General features: G+C 48.1%; 1 protein-coding gene across 2 annotated transcripts; it reads left to right on the top strand.

The window, feature by feature from the left end:
* The first annotated feature begins 12594 nt into the window (after positions 1-12594).
* Positions 12595-16388, top strand: LOC116495700. 2 transcript variants are annotated; one of them, XM_032198368.1, is made up of 6 exons: positions 12595-12776; positions 12869-12928; positions 13177-13482; positions 14199-14274; positions 14477-14563; positions 15261-16388. In XM_032198368.1, exons 1-6 carry the CDS (start codon positions 12602-12604, stop codon positions 15703-15705), a joined length of 1149 nt encoding a protein of 382 aa, XP_032054259.1. In that variant the 5' UTR covers positions 12595-12601; the 3' UTR covers positions 15706-16388. The 2 variants fall into 2 exon arrangements, with proteins under 2 accessions (XP_032054259.1, XP_032054258.1); XM_032198367.1 differs by having other exon boundaries at positions 13174-13482.
* Positions 16389-18319: the final 1931 nt, after the last annotated feature.

The raw sequence follows: 18319 nt of genomic DNA, 5'->3' as shown, positions 1-18319 counted from the left end.
GCTCTGCTTGGGATTATTTGCATTGTTAGCCTCAGCACTTGGAGACGAGGCTGCTGCCTCGAGAGCTGTGGAGCGCAGCATGTCCCTGACCTGCTGCAAGCACCAAGGGCTGAGTCAGTGGGCAGAAAATTGACCCCATGCCAGCCACTGGCTCTCACCTTCCTGGTTTTTGGAGGTTTTACCTGTTTTTTTGAGACTTTTTTTTTTTTTTTTTTAATGTCATCTCTGAGATACCCTATCTCTCAGGTGCAGCCCTGATGAGGCACAAGGTTGTGCCTTGTGTACCATGCAGGATTATTCTTAATAAGCCACATCTTTCCTCACCTTTACTCTTATGCTTCTTGACTCCTACCTTGTAATGCAAGAAACTATGAATAAACCAAAACCAAACAAAACACAAAACCCACAAAAACAATGGACAGGGAATGGGTTAGGCATGTAGGAAAAGAAGTGGAGGCATGCCTCGGGTTGCCTCTACCTCTTGTTCCCCTCTCACACAAGCCCCCTTCACTTCTCATGTTGCTTGCAGCATGTGCTCAGCTGTTTTCTCATCGTCTCCCTGGACTTGTTTCTGCTCTGGGCATCATGTTTGCTATTTGTTAGTTGCTGGTGGTTTTTTGTTGGTGTTTTGTTTTCCCCGTGTTTCTTTAAATTGTTTACCTTCATTTTCCGACCAGTTGGAGTGATGTGCTTTCCTTACCTTTTATTGTTTGATTTTTTTTTTTTTTTCTCTTATTCATTTTATTCTCTGGATTCAACTTCCCACTTGCCTTGTGGCTGTTATGTGTCAGTTACACGCATATCAATTAATTCTCTGCTGCCTGCCTCAGCCAGCTCTTGCAAGGGGCCGAGCAGCTCTCTTGGGTCCATCCCATTTTATGGAGATGCCTTTAAGCTGCCCATGTGCTTGGACAACTCTGGTGGGGAAAAGCCTTGATGTTATAGGTGTGAAGTGACAACTTGCAAGGACAGGAATTTCCATGACAAATCGACCACTTCAGTTTGGGGAAGATCTGGCTCAGATTGGCAAAAAGGAGCCTGCCGGAGGCACGCAGGCTTGGTGGGATGGCAGCAGCTCCTCGGGATTTGCGGATTTGGGGCTGGGCCTGCTGCACCACAGGGTGTTGCTTTGGGGTGCTCGGGCAGTGGGATCAGGCACCCCTGTGAGATGTGTGTAGGGAAGGGTTATGAAAAGCCAACCTGCTTCACTTAGGTTGCCAAAGCTTATACAGAAAAAAAGAAAATGATAATGGTATTTTGGAGAATTTGGGGATCCTTCTTGTTTCTTTGCCCCCTTTGTATGAGGGCTGGAAAGGCAGAGCTCATGTGATGAAAATCCCGACTTTATTATTATTATTTTTTTGCAATGTTTTCATCACAGCAGGAGTCAGGCTAAGAGGATGTGCCTGTCTTTGCCTTAATGACAGTAACGTTGACAGCGGGAAGCTGGTCAGAGGTACATCATTGCTCTGTCCTTAATTTTCCCTGCAGAACCGAGGGTGATTTAATAAATGAGGCACAGCCAAGACCTTTCTCTCATCTTCTGCTCATCAAGCAAAACACCCCCCCCCCCTCCCCAGTCACACTTCAGCTTCAAATACGTCATTTGCATCTGGCTGACCTTGGCTCTCCCCTACCCAGGGGAAGCTGAAGAGGTGGGAAGCCAGAGGCTGTGGTGGGTGAATCATGAAATAGCAACCGGTGCCTGCTCCTGAGCAGGGTGTGCTGGAGAAACATCGTGTGCTGTGCCACGGGAAGACGAGAGCAAATAGATTAAACCGAAGATAAAAAGATAGGAGGGCACCTAGTCAGCTATTGTTGAAGAAAACGTGGAGAGGGGAGTAAAAAATAGCATTAAAAAGTGCCAGAGATCATTATTAACTGCAGCACAGGTCCATGGCTCTTCTAATAATAGGGTATGTAGTGAATGCTAGAAATAATACAAGAAGGTGTTGAGTGGGGGCTTTTACTGAATGGTTAGGTGAAACAAAGGAATACTCTTATACTCATTCTGGTAGAAGTTTTATTCTTATTTGAGCAAGATGCTTTTTTTTTTTTTCTTTTTTTTTTTTTTTCTTTTCCCCCTGAGATAATAGCCACACTGAATATACTGAAATATCTTCCCTATTAGCTCCTGCAGGATCTGGATAAAGCCCTCATTCAGGTAAACTTGAATCTAATGTGTGTCTGCATAGTAATAAGTTAAATTGGAGCTATCAAAGTGTGGCAGGAGTGCGGATGTGCTGAGGGCTGCTATAACTCGCTCGCCTGCAAGTAGGCAGAGTAAATTAAGAGTGGATGAGCCATGAGTTTGAGCAGAGCAATTATAAATTATGTCAGTTTAAGGGGAACATTTAAGTAAATTAAGCTAAGGGGCTGTCTTTAGTGCAAGCCAAGGTTTAAAACAGGCTTCTGCTGAAGAGGACTTTGTAGACCTGGCTCCGAACAGACCTGCAGATATGAGCATCCAGCATCTCGAGGCAGCTCAGGGCTTGAGCAGCATTTTATGGCCTTGGCCTTGACTCTTGGGCTATAAAAGCTCCTGTGAAATGAGCACTAAAGTTATAACTCCCCGGAGAGTTCTCAGAGCCCCAGCTGAGAAAGGTCTACCTGGATTTTGGGGACAGGATCTCAGTGCAGAGCACATACACGTGCCATCAAACTGCATCAAAACACCTTTATGGGGGGTTCGTTCCCAACACCGGTCACCTGCCGTGTTCTTTGGGAAGGAACAAACTTTACAAGGCATAGTTAAAAGAATTTCTCTGGCAGGTTCACAGCTGTGCGAACGTTAATAAACCCAACTGGCTATTTACTGTGCAGTAGCCGCTAAGCAATTATGTTTTGTCTGTAGGCAGCCTAATGAAACCAGCAGTTAACGACCTAATGAGAAGAATTTAAACCAGCCCACTGTTCCGCAGAGGCATCACTTTGCTCTCCCTGGCTTCCCTGTACTGTGTGTTTTCTGGAGGAGTTTAGAGCTGGTAAAATAAAAATAAACAGCCTCATTTTGGAGGAGTGGTGATGCATGTTCCTGTAGTGGAGTTTTGCACGTGCGTGCCCAGATGTTATGGCACTGGGGTCACATCACAAAGTCAATGTTTCTGCAGGAGCTGGCAAGCAGGGAGCTGTGTGCTAACACAGCACGGGAAGAGCAGAGTGATTTTTATTTTATTTTTCGGCAGTTCTCTCTGAGCAAGGCAGAAATCTCCTCCCCTCCCAACACAGCGTGTCGGTGTCACAGCAGGGCAGCAGAGTGCTGAGGGCAGGATGCGTCAGTGAACAGGAGATGGATGGAGAGCCCAAACCATGACTTGCTACTAACCGCAGATGCCCAGCATGCCCTGTCTGTTCCCCAAAGTGATGGTTTTTGGAAAGCATCCACCGTTTTTGTGCTGCTGGAGTGCCCGGAGCCTCTCTTCCTTTGTACGAGGCAGCCTGAAGGGTCACGCTGCTAACGAGCAAACTTGTTCAGTCCTTCTCCGGCTCATCAGCGAGGAGAGGACGAAGTCATTAGCCATCTGTGCTGGGGTAATTACGCAGCACAGCCTGGCAGGCAGCCAGCAGGCAGGCAGGCAGGGGCTGCTCTGCCCCTGGGACTGATGCTGATTTTCTCCTCTGGGGCTCAGTGCAGCTCTGGCAAAGGGGGCTCAGGCTGCTTGTCCTCTCAGGTGCCCTCCGAGCCCAGCAGAGGTGGGCAAGGAGACTGCCAGCATGAGCTCTGACTCTCTGCAGTCCCTCTCCTATTTTGTTTCTGGTTTCTGTAGCCTAAAAAGCAAAAGTTTGCATCCTTTACTGACCCAGCTCAATGTGGATATTGTGGTATCTGTATGGATAGCTAACCCTTTTTGTGTAAGTTGATAAATTTTTAGATCAAAGATGCTCTGAAAGCTGCTGTGCTGGTTATAATTCCAGGTTGTTTTTGATACAGCTTTCCACTGACAGCAGTGAATTGTTTTCTGGTTTCTTTGAATGGTCTGACAGTCTTTTGGTACGTAACGAACAGAAGAATGTATTTTACCTTCATTATATAAATTATTATATGATGTCTAGCCTCTTTGTCTTTCTTCTTCAGTCCTAAACAGCATGCTCACTTCAGTGTGTGCTTTTAATTGTTTCCACTGCTTATCAGTAGACTTTTTGGTTCTGCCACGCATGTTTTGAGCCAGGTGTCTGTGACTCACTGCAGCATGCACTAGGCATCAAGTCAGTCTAAAGAGGAACTTCAGGATGTGTTCAGCCCTATTTTCTCTTCCTCCCTGTACACTTACTATAGGTTTGTTATGAACACTCTTGTTTGCCAAGCCCTTGCTTGTGGCTTAATCCCTTTCCTGAATAATCAGTTGTTGGGTTTTAATCCCTTCTCATCTGTGAGGTCTGAATTTTGAAGTGCTCTGCACATGCTCTCATACTCATCCTGTGCTGTCCTTGATGGGAATGTTAGGCCTTCATGGATCACTTTTCAAGCATGTCCTGAGAAAGGTTTTTGAGATCTTTGAAGGGTTTTTGGTGTGGGAATTGCATCCCTAGTGTTTGATGGTGGTGGCTGTTGCCCGAGTTGTGAAGCCTGCTGAAAAATGCTGTTTCTTCCCTTCCAGGTGACTGTTTTCTTCAACAGATTACGAGCTTTGGGGATTTCTTTTGAAAGGAAATATCAATGAATCTCTGTTTTGGGCTCCAAATTGGAATGGTCATTTTTTCACCAACACCTGCTTGTTATCCAGTTAGGCTTATTATCCAGTTATTATCCAGCATCTCCTGTTAGAAGCTGGGCTTAAACAAACCTTTAAAATCTATAACTGATCTCCTGCTACCTGGCTGGAACTGGAAACAGAGCTCTCAGGCTTTACTCAACTTAGCTGAACGTGCTATTGCACATCTAAAATGAGTGGATAGTTGCCTATACTGGTCCTCTCCACCAGTGTAAGATATGCATTCAATGAACTCAGTGCCCCAGAGGTATTTGGTTATGTGTTTTCCTCACAAATGTATTTAGATGAGGTATGTGGGACTCATTTCTTTGAAAGAAGGCGAGGAAGAACAGCTGAGGCTCCCTCTGTCAGGCCTCGCTACCCAGCAGTCTGGCACAGATGTGCTTCTGAAGAGCTTTGCAACTTGTCCTTATTATGTTCTATGTTTGATTTGATGAAAGAATTTTTAATGAAAGACCTTTTCTGTACTGTAACTGAGCTCCTAATCTTATCTGAAAGCAGAGCAAAATCCCTTCAGAAATGGCATTTGAATAACAGCCTATTTGCATTTCCCGCACCGCGATGTCACTCGCAGGAACAGCTCTTTATTTAGGGGAAGACAATCAGCAGATTTCTCTGAGTTAAAAGTACATCAGTGATGCCATGTGGAGTAGGTATGAGAAACAAACTGTCTCACTTTCCAGCTGAGCAAACAAGACCTTCCTTGGTCCCAAGAAAATGAGAAGTTAGCTTTTCCTTAGAAAGCACCTGAGACTTTGTGTAGGTTTTCCATGACATCCCTGGTAGGTCTTTTCATTTACTGTTGGTTGGAAGGAGACCAAGCCCCAGCCTGATGGGTGCCTGTTGACCTGAACTCTGATGGACAGGGCCAAAAAGTCAGCGTTGGATTAACCTAAAACCAGCATCCAGAATTTGGATGGGGCTACGTGGAGCACTTAAGACTAGAAAATATTTGATGGTGATCTGTGGTTCCCACTCCAAAAACGATGGGCAATGCAAAGAGAGACCAGTTTGCTGCCTGTTCTGTGCAGAACTGATGGTGTTGAGCAGCAGAGACACGGCGTGAGTTGGTTGCTGGTTTGTTGGAGCACATGAAGACCTGCATCTCTGCTTTGGTCCATAGAGCAGAGCACAGTGTTTTACTAGACAACTACCTGCACAGCAGGCAGGATGAAGAGGAAAACCTTCCCCTGCCACTGGTAATGCTGTTCTTGTTGCAAACACGAGTTACATCTTGTAGAAGCCCGTGAAGTTCATGCAGTGAAAACTGGGCTGAGCTCAGATCAATTCTGTCCTTCACTAGGCAAGTGAGGACTGGACCCTGCCCCACATTTCCCCAGCTGGAGCTGAGAGGAATGAATTGCATCCATTGACAAGGTGAGAACTGTGTCATGTTTTTGCTTGCCCTGTGCAAGAAATATCCTAATTTAAACCACCACTGTCTTCTCAGCTTTTGCTCCTTCCTCTGCCTCCTTGCACAGATGTGCATCTCTAGGGAGAAGACCCTATCCATTTTGGTCCTGTCAGCTCCTCTCTCCCCCTCGTGCTTTGTGCTTGTGTCTCTTTGTACTAATTCACTCTTCCCTGAGAAGACCTCCATTACCAGAGTAATAGGTACTATTGAATCAGCCTTTGATGTGACGAGCAGTGGATTTTTGCAGTCAACGTGTCAATTTAAGCTGTGGCTGTCATGCTAAAAATAAAAGATCAATTCCCTCTTCCTGGAGAAGAAATTAAGGAAAAAACCTTTTCATGTTTTGAACCGAGTGTGTAAGGCTGAAGAGGGTGAAGATGGAGATGAGGATGTCTCCTGAGAGGAGTAAATTTGTCAGTTTAGCAAATTAGAGAGAGTATGCTTACACCTTTTAAGTAGTCAGGTACCAAAATAATGTCACTGAGTAGGCAGGGCTGGGGTGGGGTTGTTCTCCCTGCTAAGCAGAGCCATGGATTTTGACAGATTATTCACACAAGAGGCCCAGAGAACCATCTGTCCGAGGACGATTTCTCTGTTTGTCTGATTTTACAGTGTGTTGCTGCAAACCTGTTCAGCATTTTCCTTTCCCCTGTGTCCGGGGTGCTTGGTGGGACCCCCATGGCCCCTTTGTGGTGGCACCTCTGGGCCCTGTGTGGTGCCAACCGCGCTGGGCCTGCAAGGCCTCGGTGCTGCTTCACTTGGTGCTGTGACGTGTAGGAGGGGATCTGATGAATTATTCAGCAATATTAAGCACCCTGTGAGGAATGATTAGCAGCTGTGGTTATGTAAGGTGAAAGCAGAGGATTTCACATGTTTTGGTGTTCAGGTTGCTGTGCCTGGGGACATTGTGGGGGGTGACACGTCCCTGTGGCACCTCAGTGCAGTGCTGTGCCCATGCTCCCTGACGAAAATAACTGCTCTTTGTAGCCCACTTTGTGCTTTCTGCCAGAAAGGGGAAGAAATGGGGGAAAACCAGCCCAATAGAGCAAAGCTGTGGCCAAGAGCTGTCTTCTGTCTGGACCCCATGGAGGGGGCTGGTGGCAGCACCCTACCCTGCCCTCCTCCTGGGAGCTCGTGCCCCATGTGCCCCCCCACCGGGCTGTACTTGTGCTATCTCACTGACAAGCTCACAAAAGAAGCCCAAGGAACCAGCCAGCCAAGCAGATAAGGAAACAGATGTTGTAGAGCGCAAAGGTCAAATAAATACAGACAGCTCAGGAAATAGGCATTGCAAAATGATGCAAAGCTGAATAGGTGAAAAGAAAGGCTTCTTTGAATGGAATTACAACGGGGAATCTCTTTTCTGCAGAGGAAAAAAAAATATTCTGATGAATTCAAGGCAACAAAGAGAAGAAAGGGCTTTACATTTACCAAACTGCAAGATATTCTGCCAGGCCTGCGGACTGGAAAAAGCATTTGACAAACTGCAGTGGGTAGGACTTACGTGTACCAGACTAGGTGACTGCTGACCTGGGACTTGCCTTGCTCCCCATTTCTGAGTGATTTAACTTATTTCTAGCCTATTAAGAAAGAGACAAATCTCTAATTAAAATACATTTAATTCCAGCCTTATTAGCCTGGATCATGTTTCGGTGTTCTCGTACCACCAGCAGAGAGGGGACTTGTACTTATTGTCATTAAAAATGCAGAATGCCACCAGGTGGTCTCTCTCTGGTACAGGCAGTGACTTATGCCACTGCGTTTGTCTCACAGATGGCCACAAAATCACATCCCAGATCCATTCTAATGACTTCCGCAGCCCTAACAGCCATCCCAAGTGGGACTGGGGACAAGGGGGATTTGCTAAATGCCTGGGTCCTTCTTGCAGCTCGTGCCCTGGCAATGTTCAGGTCTGCTCCCACCAAACCCCACTGCTTGGTGTTTCCCACATTGTTGCATTGTGGCAACAACAGTCATGAACCATGCAGCTCTTTTCCCTCAGTTATCCATCTATGGCTGTGTCTTGAAATGGTGAAGCGTGCACGCTGAACGAAAAGGAACACTGCAGAGGTAAAACACAAAGGGAGATTAAAGACACCTACATTTGCTATTTAAATCCCATTAAACATCAATTATGATCATCCTGATAAAGACAGGGCAGCATTTGAACAGCCGCTGGTCTTGGTTTTGTAAAATGCTGATCATGGTTCCTTCAGTGCTTCTCTAGACAAGTTTACAAAGACTCTATCACTGTCCCTTAGTCACAGCTGAAACTTAAATCTCGGCACATACAGCTTACAGGGTGGAAACGTGCTGGTGCTGGGGGGGCAGGATGAGATTTGTTTTCAAAGAGCCAGGAAATGCAGAGCTGGAGGTTCCCAAAGCAGCAGCTCTGGTACAGCCCCCAGTCAGAGTCTGGCAATGGATTTCATAGTCAAACACAGCATGGCAAAGCTAATCAGGACTTGCTAATTCCCATGAAGTCATATGCTTCAGATTCACTTCAGACTTGTATTTTCCTGGAATAACTCAACAATAACACCATGTTTACGAATGGAGTCTTGGTTTATCTGCTGAGACCACAGTTTGTCTTCCTCTTGTGGTCACTGCAACCTTTCTTCTCCCACTGCTTGCAGTAGAGCCCCTGCCCACTCCTGCCCCCAGGACTAGTCATCCACTGGGCTTTGCATACTGATGGATTTTCAAAGCAAACCAAACAATATTTGCTTCAGCAAGGCCACTTTGCAAGCAGATTTTATTGGACCACATCCTGCATAAAAACAGAAATCCAATCTCATATCCATTGTCATGTGCCTATTATTTTTCTTCTCATCATTGCTTTTTCAATTCTTCTTCATGTGTAATTCTCCTTCAGCAACATCATTCAAAACGTCATAGAATTCAAATATCGCTGCTTTTACACTTGTATCTGCAGTGATATGTTTCCTTATCTTGGATCTCTATTTAATATCTTGTTTTCCTGGGCTGACAGCTGTATTCTTTGAGCTGTGAATATTGCCATTCAGGGATAAAGACATTTTCTTGCCCTGTGGTTCTGTATGATGTCCTTTGCTGATATCTCACTGAACATCTGAAGTCTCCACAGCATCCAGAGCTGCTTTTGGCTAAGACAAGACAGACAGCCCTGCTGGATTATTCACTCCTGTGCTGTATTTCCATGTCCTGCAGGGGCTGGAGCAGCTTTTGTGGACTGGGCTGAGGTGGCTCCAGTCCCTGTGCCTTTTCCTGCAGGGATCCAGCTCAGACCATGGCAGGGTGGGTGCCACACAGCAGCTTTTCTTCACTGCGGGCTCTGACAAAGCTGATGCCTTGTATTTTAGCTGGGTTTCTGGGAAGTGGCAGCTCAAGGTATTGAAAACCTGTGTCACTAAACCCCTGGCTGAGCTAGTCTGTGGGATTTGGGGTTGCTGTGCTGGCTGTCTCCTGGTTCTTGAGATAACTGATTGTTAATGAGCATCCCAGCAAAGTACCTGGGCTGCCCTGGGGCTCTGCCCTCAGCCCCTAGCAATGTCCTAGGTGCCCACACCAACCTTGGGACCACCCCAGCAGGGGGATTTTTTTTGTGATGCCCCCACTGGCTGCAGGCTGTGACCCTGCACGCACCAGTAATTAAAAAAAAACACTCCGGTAGCAAACTCTAGGTGTTGCAGGGGTGGCATTTTGGGGAGAAATTCACAAAGACTGAGCTGTTCCTCTCCAGCTTAATGTTTGTGATGAACCACGGGGGAAAACGGTGCCCCAGAGCTGACTGCCACCAGCGTGCGCTGCGGCAGCCAAGGGGCTGAGCGTGTTTGTACACACGTGTGGGGACAGATGGGCGAGTGGCAAGGGGAATCCCTCTGCTTCCTCAAGCAGAGATTGCTTGTATTGTCCTTTTCTGTACATAGCAGGTAACAAATGAAGCAGCTGGCGTGCATCTTAACCAGCCAGAGATCCGGAGGCAGGGGGAGAAGGAAAGGCGCAGCCAGTCCAAAAGATGCTTTGAAAGGGAGAAAACCTTGCTGCCAGGCTTCCTTCCAAGAGCAAATTCTCTCTCTCTTTCTCTCCCTTTTGGTGCTGTGTTATTCCTCCATGGCCAGGAGGCTGCAGGCATTTCAGATCTCTTCTTCAAGCCCATGTTTCAAAAAAAGGGCCTGCAGAATGTTTGCTTCTCAGGCTCAGCAAATGGGAAGTGCACAATGCAGCCGTCTCTAAGCCTCTCTTCTCCTGTCTCGGGGAGAAAGGAATTTGCCAAGCCCTAGAGCCTGACTCACTCGCTGTGTGAGCATGAATTAACCAGGAATGTTCGAGAATTATTCCTGAATAATTCATGAACCTGAATTAATCATGCATTTTCATGAATTATTCATGAATAACTCATGGAAATGCAAGGTTTATTCATGCTCCAAAAAATCCAAGGCTTTTTCTCTTCTCTTCTGCTTTCTCTCCCTGTAAGAAACAGACCTGAAACAAGCTAAGGAAAAAAATATATATGTATATGGAAAAATAACAGGAAAAATAATGCTGAAACAAAACAATCGAGAAAAAAAGAAAGCAAAGGGGCTTTTTTTTTCCTCCTTTTTTTTTTTTTTTTCCTTCTTTTTGTAATGCAGTGGGGACAGCAGGTGGGAGCTTTCTAAGCCAGACAAAGGAGACCTGAGAAGGAACTGTGGTGAAGGGACAAGCCCAAGGCAAAGGACTGTCCGGCCACCTCCTCTCCTGGAGCAGGCAGCTGAGATCTGCATAGCCAGGAGACATTTTGCAAGACTCAACACCTGGAGCAGTGCTAACCAGGCAAGGACGAGCTCTGTTGCTATCAGGATTTTGATCTCTCTCTCTCTCTTTCTCTCTTTCTCTGTTTGTGCATTTGTGTAGTTTTGTTGTGTTCGGTAAGGGAAATGAGCACCTGGTAAGTGGGGCAGGAAGGAGCAGCAGCAGCAGTGAAGATCAGTGCTTTTTGCTTTAAATGTTACAGAAAGGAAAACACCTGTAGGGAGATTTGGGGGGTTGGGGTTGTTTGCTGTTTAGAATACAGGAGCTCTTGAAAACAGCTGTGTTTTGGGGAGGGAGAAGTCTCAGCTTTCAGTATATCCCACTCTGCTTGGTCTCTGTGCCCTTCCTGGGGTTACGCAGAGGGCTGGGTGCAGCCGCCTGCTGCAGAGCATCCAACCTCCGTGGCTGGCAGGGGGACGTGGGGAGCAAGCCGTCAGCGCATGGCGAGCTGCTGTATGGTGCTGCCTTATAAAAATAAATGGCACGGCGTGTCTCGGTCAGGGGAAAACGATTGGAGCGAGCCAGATGTGAGTCTGTGCCAGCAGGGCAGGCTGGCGGGTTCAGGGAGGGTTACAGCTCCTGCAAGCAGCTTTGCTGCAGCTGCTGGATGGTGGAAGGGGGAAGGAGAAGGAGAAAGTTGTGCAGGGTGAACTGAAGCTCCCAGGTGAGGGGAGTCATGGCCAGGCTCAACTTTAATGGGGATATGGATGCAAAATGAGAGATGGCAATAAATTGGGGCATAGCTGCCTGTCTGGCCAGTTTGTCTCTGCTCCACCACTCCTCTCCCTGCCCCAGCTCCCTGCCATTGGCGTCGGGCACTGAAGCCATCCTCCATGTGCTGCCTGGCACTGGGGCTTAGCCCCAGTCCCCAGAACCCTTCTGCCAAATGCGGAGCAGGACAGGCTGAGGGATGCTCTGCCAGAGCCCTTAGGAGCTTGGGCAGCTGGTCCCTGCCTGGTTTTGTGCTCATCTGTGATGTGTGGGATGAAACCTGGAAAGAAATCCTCACTGAGCCTGGTCCTCAGCTGCCCCTGTGGCTTGAGAGGGTTTGAAAGCTATTTGGCTGTCTTCGATGTCTCCTTTGCTGCTCTGTGCCTCAGTTTCCCTTTGTGTGAAATGGAGGTAAACTGATGTCCTCTTTATCAAAGCAGTTTGACATTTCTGAAAATAGCTGTACAGACAAAGGGAAGAGCATTTCCTGGAACACACCTGGGTCTTTTTGAGTCTTTTCCCTGTCCTGCCTGGATATTGCACAGATCTGGTCCCCCTCTGCAGCAAATCGCTGTAGCCCCATTGATGTCGATTGAGCCGTGCTGGTTCATGCTGGCAGAACCAGCCCGTGCCTGCTCAGTGGCTTGTCCAGGGTCTGCCCAACACATCCCAAGTTTGAGCAGCCCCTGCCTGACCCCAGGTGATACCACATGTGGCTGGAGTCCTTCAAATTAAGTTCAGGGACACTGAAAGATCATGGGGCTGTGCCCCAGTCAGGACAACCCCACAGGGGAAGGATTTAGGACAAGACAAGCACAGCAGGAGAGGGATGGGGAAAGAGGAACAACAGGTAGAAAAGATGAAAGAGGAAATATTTTGTACCTACGGGGCTTGCAGCCTCAGGCAGAGCCCCCTTTATGAATTTCTCCCGAGCACAAAGCCGTGCTGCGATGCTCTCCTCCTGCTCTCCTGCTCCAGGTGGGCAGTCCCGATGTCGGCCAAGCTCTACGTCCTCATCAGCTGGCCCGACGGCAGCCGTGTCATCAACATCGAGAACATCAAGGAGCCCCGCAAGCCCTTCCACCTCTACACGGTGGGCGAGCAGGTGCTGGCCCGCTGCCCCGGCTTCAGCGGGCTCTACTGGGGCATGGTGGAAGGCATCAGCGGTGAGTGAGGGCCCTGTCCTTGGAGGCTGACTTGGGGCTGCTCAGGAGGGAACAAGGTTTGTGCTGAAAAGTCCTCTCCTCTCTTCCTGCAGAGCACAAAGATGTCCTGGAGAAGAAGCTGCAGGAAGACAGACAGCTCCTGGGGACGTTAAGTGAGTAGTGTCCCGGCTTTTGGAGCTTTTAGTACAGCGGGATGATGGGTTTGGGGTGAAAGGAGTTGAAGATGGCACCTTTCTACCTTCCCTGGGGCTTTCTGGGTGGGGAGCTGCTGTGTGTGGTGCTGTCCCATCACAAATTTCCCAGCCCTGCCATCAGGGTGAGCAGTGGCGAGCGGGAGGTGGGGGATGCCCAGCACCGACCCCAAATTGTACGTCTTGAGTGTCCACTTTGCTTTCAGAAGATGAACCGGCCAACCACAGCATGATGCCACCTCAGGCAAAAAAATCCAGGAAAACCTTCCCGAAATGGACCCCGGGGAATGCCTCCAGGAAATATGGGGACCGGAGTTACCCCAGCAAGCCGCTGCTGCGGGCAGCCGAGGCTGGCCTGCCTGGTGATGTTGGCAGCTCCTCCATCATCAAGGAGAGACGTGCCCTGGGGCCACCCCACCCAGCCAGTGCCTTCACCCCTCCGGCCCCTTTTGTCACCCTTGCTGTGCCAGGGACATCCCAGGGTGAAGAGGACAGGGCTGGCACCGCTACCAGAGGTAAATGGGGCTGTAAATCAGGACCTTGACTCCTAGCCATCTCCTGCTGTTGGGCTGGGAACCTGTGTGGCTGCCAGGACACCTCCACTTTGCTCCAGGTCTACAAGGGTCAGAGATGAAATTTTCTGGTCCTTTTCACCCGTGAGATCTTCAGGAGGGTTGTCTACAGGGAGGTGCATGTGCAACAGCATATGGGATCTGCTGAGCCAGGCTCCAACTCTTTCTCCTGGGCTAGCAGCTCTTTCCCTGTCAGCCAAGAAAACAATCCAGCCTGCCTGAATAACCGTGACACCCAAAAGTCCTGTCCCTTGATTAGCCAAGTCTTCTAAGGCTTGCCTCTTTCTTTGCCTGCTTTTCCATCCACCAGTGCATGTGCTAACCAGTTCTAGAAATGCATGGGTGCATTCTCTACGTGCTGACTAACAGCAGGGTCCAGAGACACACTGGTTCCTCCTGCCTTGCCCACTGTTGTTTTTGTTTTTTTTTTGGTTGAAAGCACAAGCAGCCCTCGAGACACCACCTTTTCTAAAAACAAAATCTCAATTGTTCAGTCCTGGAAAGCAGGTTTGGGTCATTCTGGTTATGCAAAGAGAACCATGTGTTGCCGTGCAATTCGGCACGAGTGCTAAGATAATTTGTCCTGGAGACAAAGGGATTCAGGTGCTGGCCTGGTCAACAGCAGGCTTGTTCATTTTGTCCCCCATTCCTGCCTCTAGATTACGTTGCCCTGGCAATGAAGAGGAAGTCAGATGGCATCTTGTCCCCGTGCCAGCAACACGTCTGTCTGAACAGGTAACACCTGGCAGCACGGTGAGGACCCCGACTGTCTCATGCCATATAAAATCATTTCATGCGATGTTTTGGGTTTGCTGTAAGTGAAACCAGAGTTGACTTTGCTGCCAGCCCTTAAATTCCAGATAATTCTCAGCAGGAATGAATGCAACAGGAACGTGGAGCTGGTGGCAGTGCTTCTTAGCTTGCTTGTTTCTTCCAGCTGTGAAGAACGAAAGCTGGATGCTTTGCAAGAGACGGATGCCTTTGAGAGAGTTCAGAAAAAAATCGGTCCTGGTGAAATGGAAAGGTAATTAGCAAAAGGAGGCACTTGTTCTTAACTGTATTTCCCTCACTACAGAAATGAACACTGAGACCACAGCTGGGTGACAAAACGGTGCAATTTTAGAGCCAAGAGCTGCTGAATCTCAATGTAATCAGAGCCAGGTGTTTCTGATTGTAGGGCTCAGTGCTAGAGATGCAGGAAGGCTCTAAATCAGTGCAGAAACCACAAAGCTCTTGCCTATAACCATCAAAATGCCACCTATCGTGTTTGAACATGGTTGTGTGTTGCTTGCTTTATTGTCCATTACTTTAACGACAAGTACCCAGTGATGAAGTAGCTACTAGGGACAGTTTTACTGCAAAGAAACATGTGCCAAAAATCATGTTATGGCACTGGTATTGTCATTTCTTGTGTGCCCATTGTTTTGTACCATGGATAAGTACCCCCTGGGAATACTGGCCTTGTATCTTCCTTAAAACTGAAAAGAAAATTGGCCATCAAAGTCACCAGGCATGCATGACGAGGTGGGGTTGAGAGTTGAATGTTTCTGAGCTTCTGGAAAGCCTTGACCATGTCATTTTTTGCTCCTCACCCAGGCATTCTGGCAGAGACCCTGTCCTGGGCCCACTTGCAGGACGCACGTCAGTGCTGCTTGGGTTTAGCAAGAGCCATGGGGCTGTCTTCCCTCTGCCCATCTTATCCTTTGGCTTTAATTTTTCAGGGAGAAGGTAGAGCAGCTGGAGAGGATGGTCTTGGACCTGCAGCAGGACGTCCTCTCTCTGAAGAAGAAGGTGCAGAGGCTGGAATCCCTCTCCTTCCAGGAGGAGCCCCATCGGCCGCCCTGCGAGGTGGTGGAGCTCTTCAACGGCTACACCAAGGAACAGCTCAAAGAGGCCATCCGTTTCGACCAGAAAATCAGCACGGCCTGCAAGACTCTGCTCTACAAGCTCTTCACCTCCGACTACATCCAGAGCCACTCCATCACGGGGCGGAGGGGCAACACGTTCCGGGAGGCGAAGCCCATGATGGACGAACGCTGCATCAAAATCATCCGGGTGCTGTTGAAACAGAAGTTTGGCGATCACCTCAGCGACACGGTGATCACGGAGAAGATACAGAACGTGCAGAAAGCCCTGAGGCAGAAGTTTAAGACAGAATGTCTCTGACAGATGGGGGATTGGTGTCTCTGGTCATGGTGCACCTGAGGAGCCCTTCCAGGGAAGATGCGGCTGCAAGGCTCCCCTGATTCCCCTGGAGGAACTCACCCAGCAGATCTGGGTGCTCAGCACAGCACAGACCTTTCTTAAATGTCTGTCTGCTTTAATCCGGGGGGAATTTTGCCCAGCTTGGCTAGAGTTCTGCACAGCTGCTAGCACTTTACAAGCCCCTTCCTCTGTGGTCTGTGTGCAAGCCTCAGGGTGCTGTCTGCGTGATGGGCTCCGGAACTTTTGGGTGGATAAACTCAAAAGCTTGAGGGTAACAGAAGGGCAGACTCATTAAAGTAATGCCATAAAACCTCCAGAGAAGGATTATTTCCTTCCCCCCCCACCTCGCCCCTTGTTTTAATGTGGTTGTATGGAAGAAGTGTTGAAACGTTTGCGGTAATGAAATCTGCTGAACAAGAGAAGTCTCCCGTGGAAATTACATGACATGAATTTTCCTTTCAACACTCGATTATCTCCATGGAGAAATCCTGCACATTTTCAGGTGGGGAGGAGGGGGAGAACAAAATTTGTCCCAGTGCAGCTACACCTTTCCACCTTTCCTTCAAAGAGCAGACATGTTATGAATGCAGTCATTATAATTTAAATACAGTATTTATATCTTAGCTAAGAAATTCCAGGTACAATCAGGGTGTTTTTTTTTTTTTCTGTATGAGAGGCTAAGGAGAAGGACTAGAAAAACATGTTTGTTTGTCTTTTTTTTTTTTTTTTCCTTTCTAAATAGCTTAGAGCTGGAGTTTGGGTCCATTAAAAGTATTTTTAACACTGAAAAAGTAACATGCTGGCAGCTGTCCACCTAACAGAAGGGCCGCAAAATACCAAACATTCCCTTTTAAACAGGCTTCTCAGATAAGATTTTTTTAAGTTTAATTTTGAAATTATTGAGGAAAGGAAACATCACTGGCTTTGAGTTAATCAAAACATTTGGTTTAATTCATATGTTTTGCAATGTTTTCAAGTAATTACTTTCTTTAAAATTACAGGAGAAATAATAGTGAAAAATGGATGTACTGAAAAACACAGAGCTACTTTGGAAAAGCAAAAAGAAGTGTGTGATTTTCAGAGCTTTCCTCCCTGCCCCCTTATTTCTAATTGAAAAACAAAACCATTAAGTAGGGTTAGCACCGTGCAGCATGTTGATTTTGGTGGCAGATATGCCTGCCAATATTTTTGGCGCTGTTTCCATCAGATGTGTTCAACACTCATGCCAGACTGCTGTAGCCAGGAACTGAACATATTCCTTCTGTTTTCCCAGTGCAAATGCCCCTCCAAACTCTCATGCAGAAGTGTTTTTTGGCGTTTTTTTTTTTTTTTTTTTTTTTTTTTTTGCTCAGAGAAGAACCCTTGGGATGCTTTGGATGGGAAAGCTGGAGGGAAGGCTACAAAGGCACAGGTGGCTCAATTCTGTTGTGCTGGTTTTGGCAGCAGCCCCTGGGGCTTTGCAGACCTTCCCTGCAGGGTCGCTTTCCAGTTTCCCCAGCTGCACCCTGGCCGCTGGGCATGATGGTGGGGATGCTGCCTCGGACCACCTCTTCCTCCTCCAAGCCACTTCCCTGTGCACTTGTTTCACCTTCAGCCAGCCTCCTGGCTCTTCATCATATCCACCTCAAAGCTGCAGCCTCACAAATATCATTTTTTGAAACATGCTGCTGCCTTCCTCCCCCAGCGAGCCCCCTCCGACGAGCTGCAGATCATTACTGCACGAGGAGAGAGAATCAGACTGCAGGGATGGGCTTGCTGCGGGTACCGACGGCTCCTGAAACAAGTCTTTAATCAGCTCCTCTGGAAGCAGCCGAGCCAGGCGACCTTTCTGCTTGCAAGGCCCTTTGGTGGCTCCCTGGGAGGTGAACTTCACAGCCTGATGCCCTCACTGATGCTCAGCCAAAGCTCCCCAAAAGCATGGCTGGTGGCACGGGCTGGTGGCTGCTCCCTGACTCCATGCAGCAGCCTCAGCACAAAGGAGTTGATGCTCAAATGGACCCTTCCAGGCAATAAACCTTGTCCTTAGCTGCTTTCAAAGGCTTTGATATGGCAGAGAGCGCTGAAGAAAGGCTACACAGGTGGCTTTTCGTTAAACTTCAATTTTAAGGTATTTGTGAAGTGGAGGCAGCATTTGCAGGCTAATTGGGAGCACTTGCAGACACCGATGATCAAGCAGCACCACGAGGAAGCCCGTGCTCACAACTCCCTGAACTCCAGCTCTGGCTAATCGGCCTCGAGAGAGAAGATCAGAGCACAGGGATGTGACATCCCTTCAGGGATGAAGGGGTCAGGGAAGATGGAAGAGGAGGAGGAGGGTTTATGCCAGATCCACTTCACCTGGGGATGTTCAAAGCCTGTCTCTCTGAATGATGAAGGGCAGCCTGACTGAATTGTGTTAACCTCTCACTTCTAAAAGAATCGCTGGCAGAAGCTGGACAGGTCTTTCTGCTGAGATGAATTGTGTGGGTGGAACCGTAGCATCCCATTAAAATCAGCGCTCCCCTCCTGTTCTGGGCACTCCAGGGGCAGCAGGGCACGGGCAGGGAAAGCTGGGCTCAAAACGCAGGCTGGGCTT

Source organism: Aythya fuligula, chromosome 16 (assembly GCF_009819795.1).
Source record: "Aythya fuligula isolate bAytFul2 chromosome 16, bAytFul2.pri, whole genome shotgun sequence".
Lineage (NCBI taxonomy): Eukaryota > Metazoa > Chordata > Aves > Anseriformes > Anatidae > Aythya > Aythya fuligula.
Note: the sequence above shows the minus strand (reverse complement) of the source record. Positions and strands in the feature narration are given on the sequence as shown.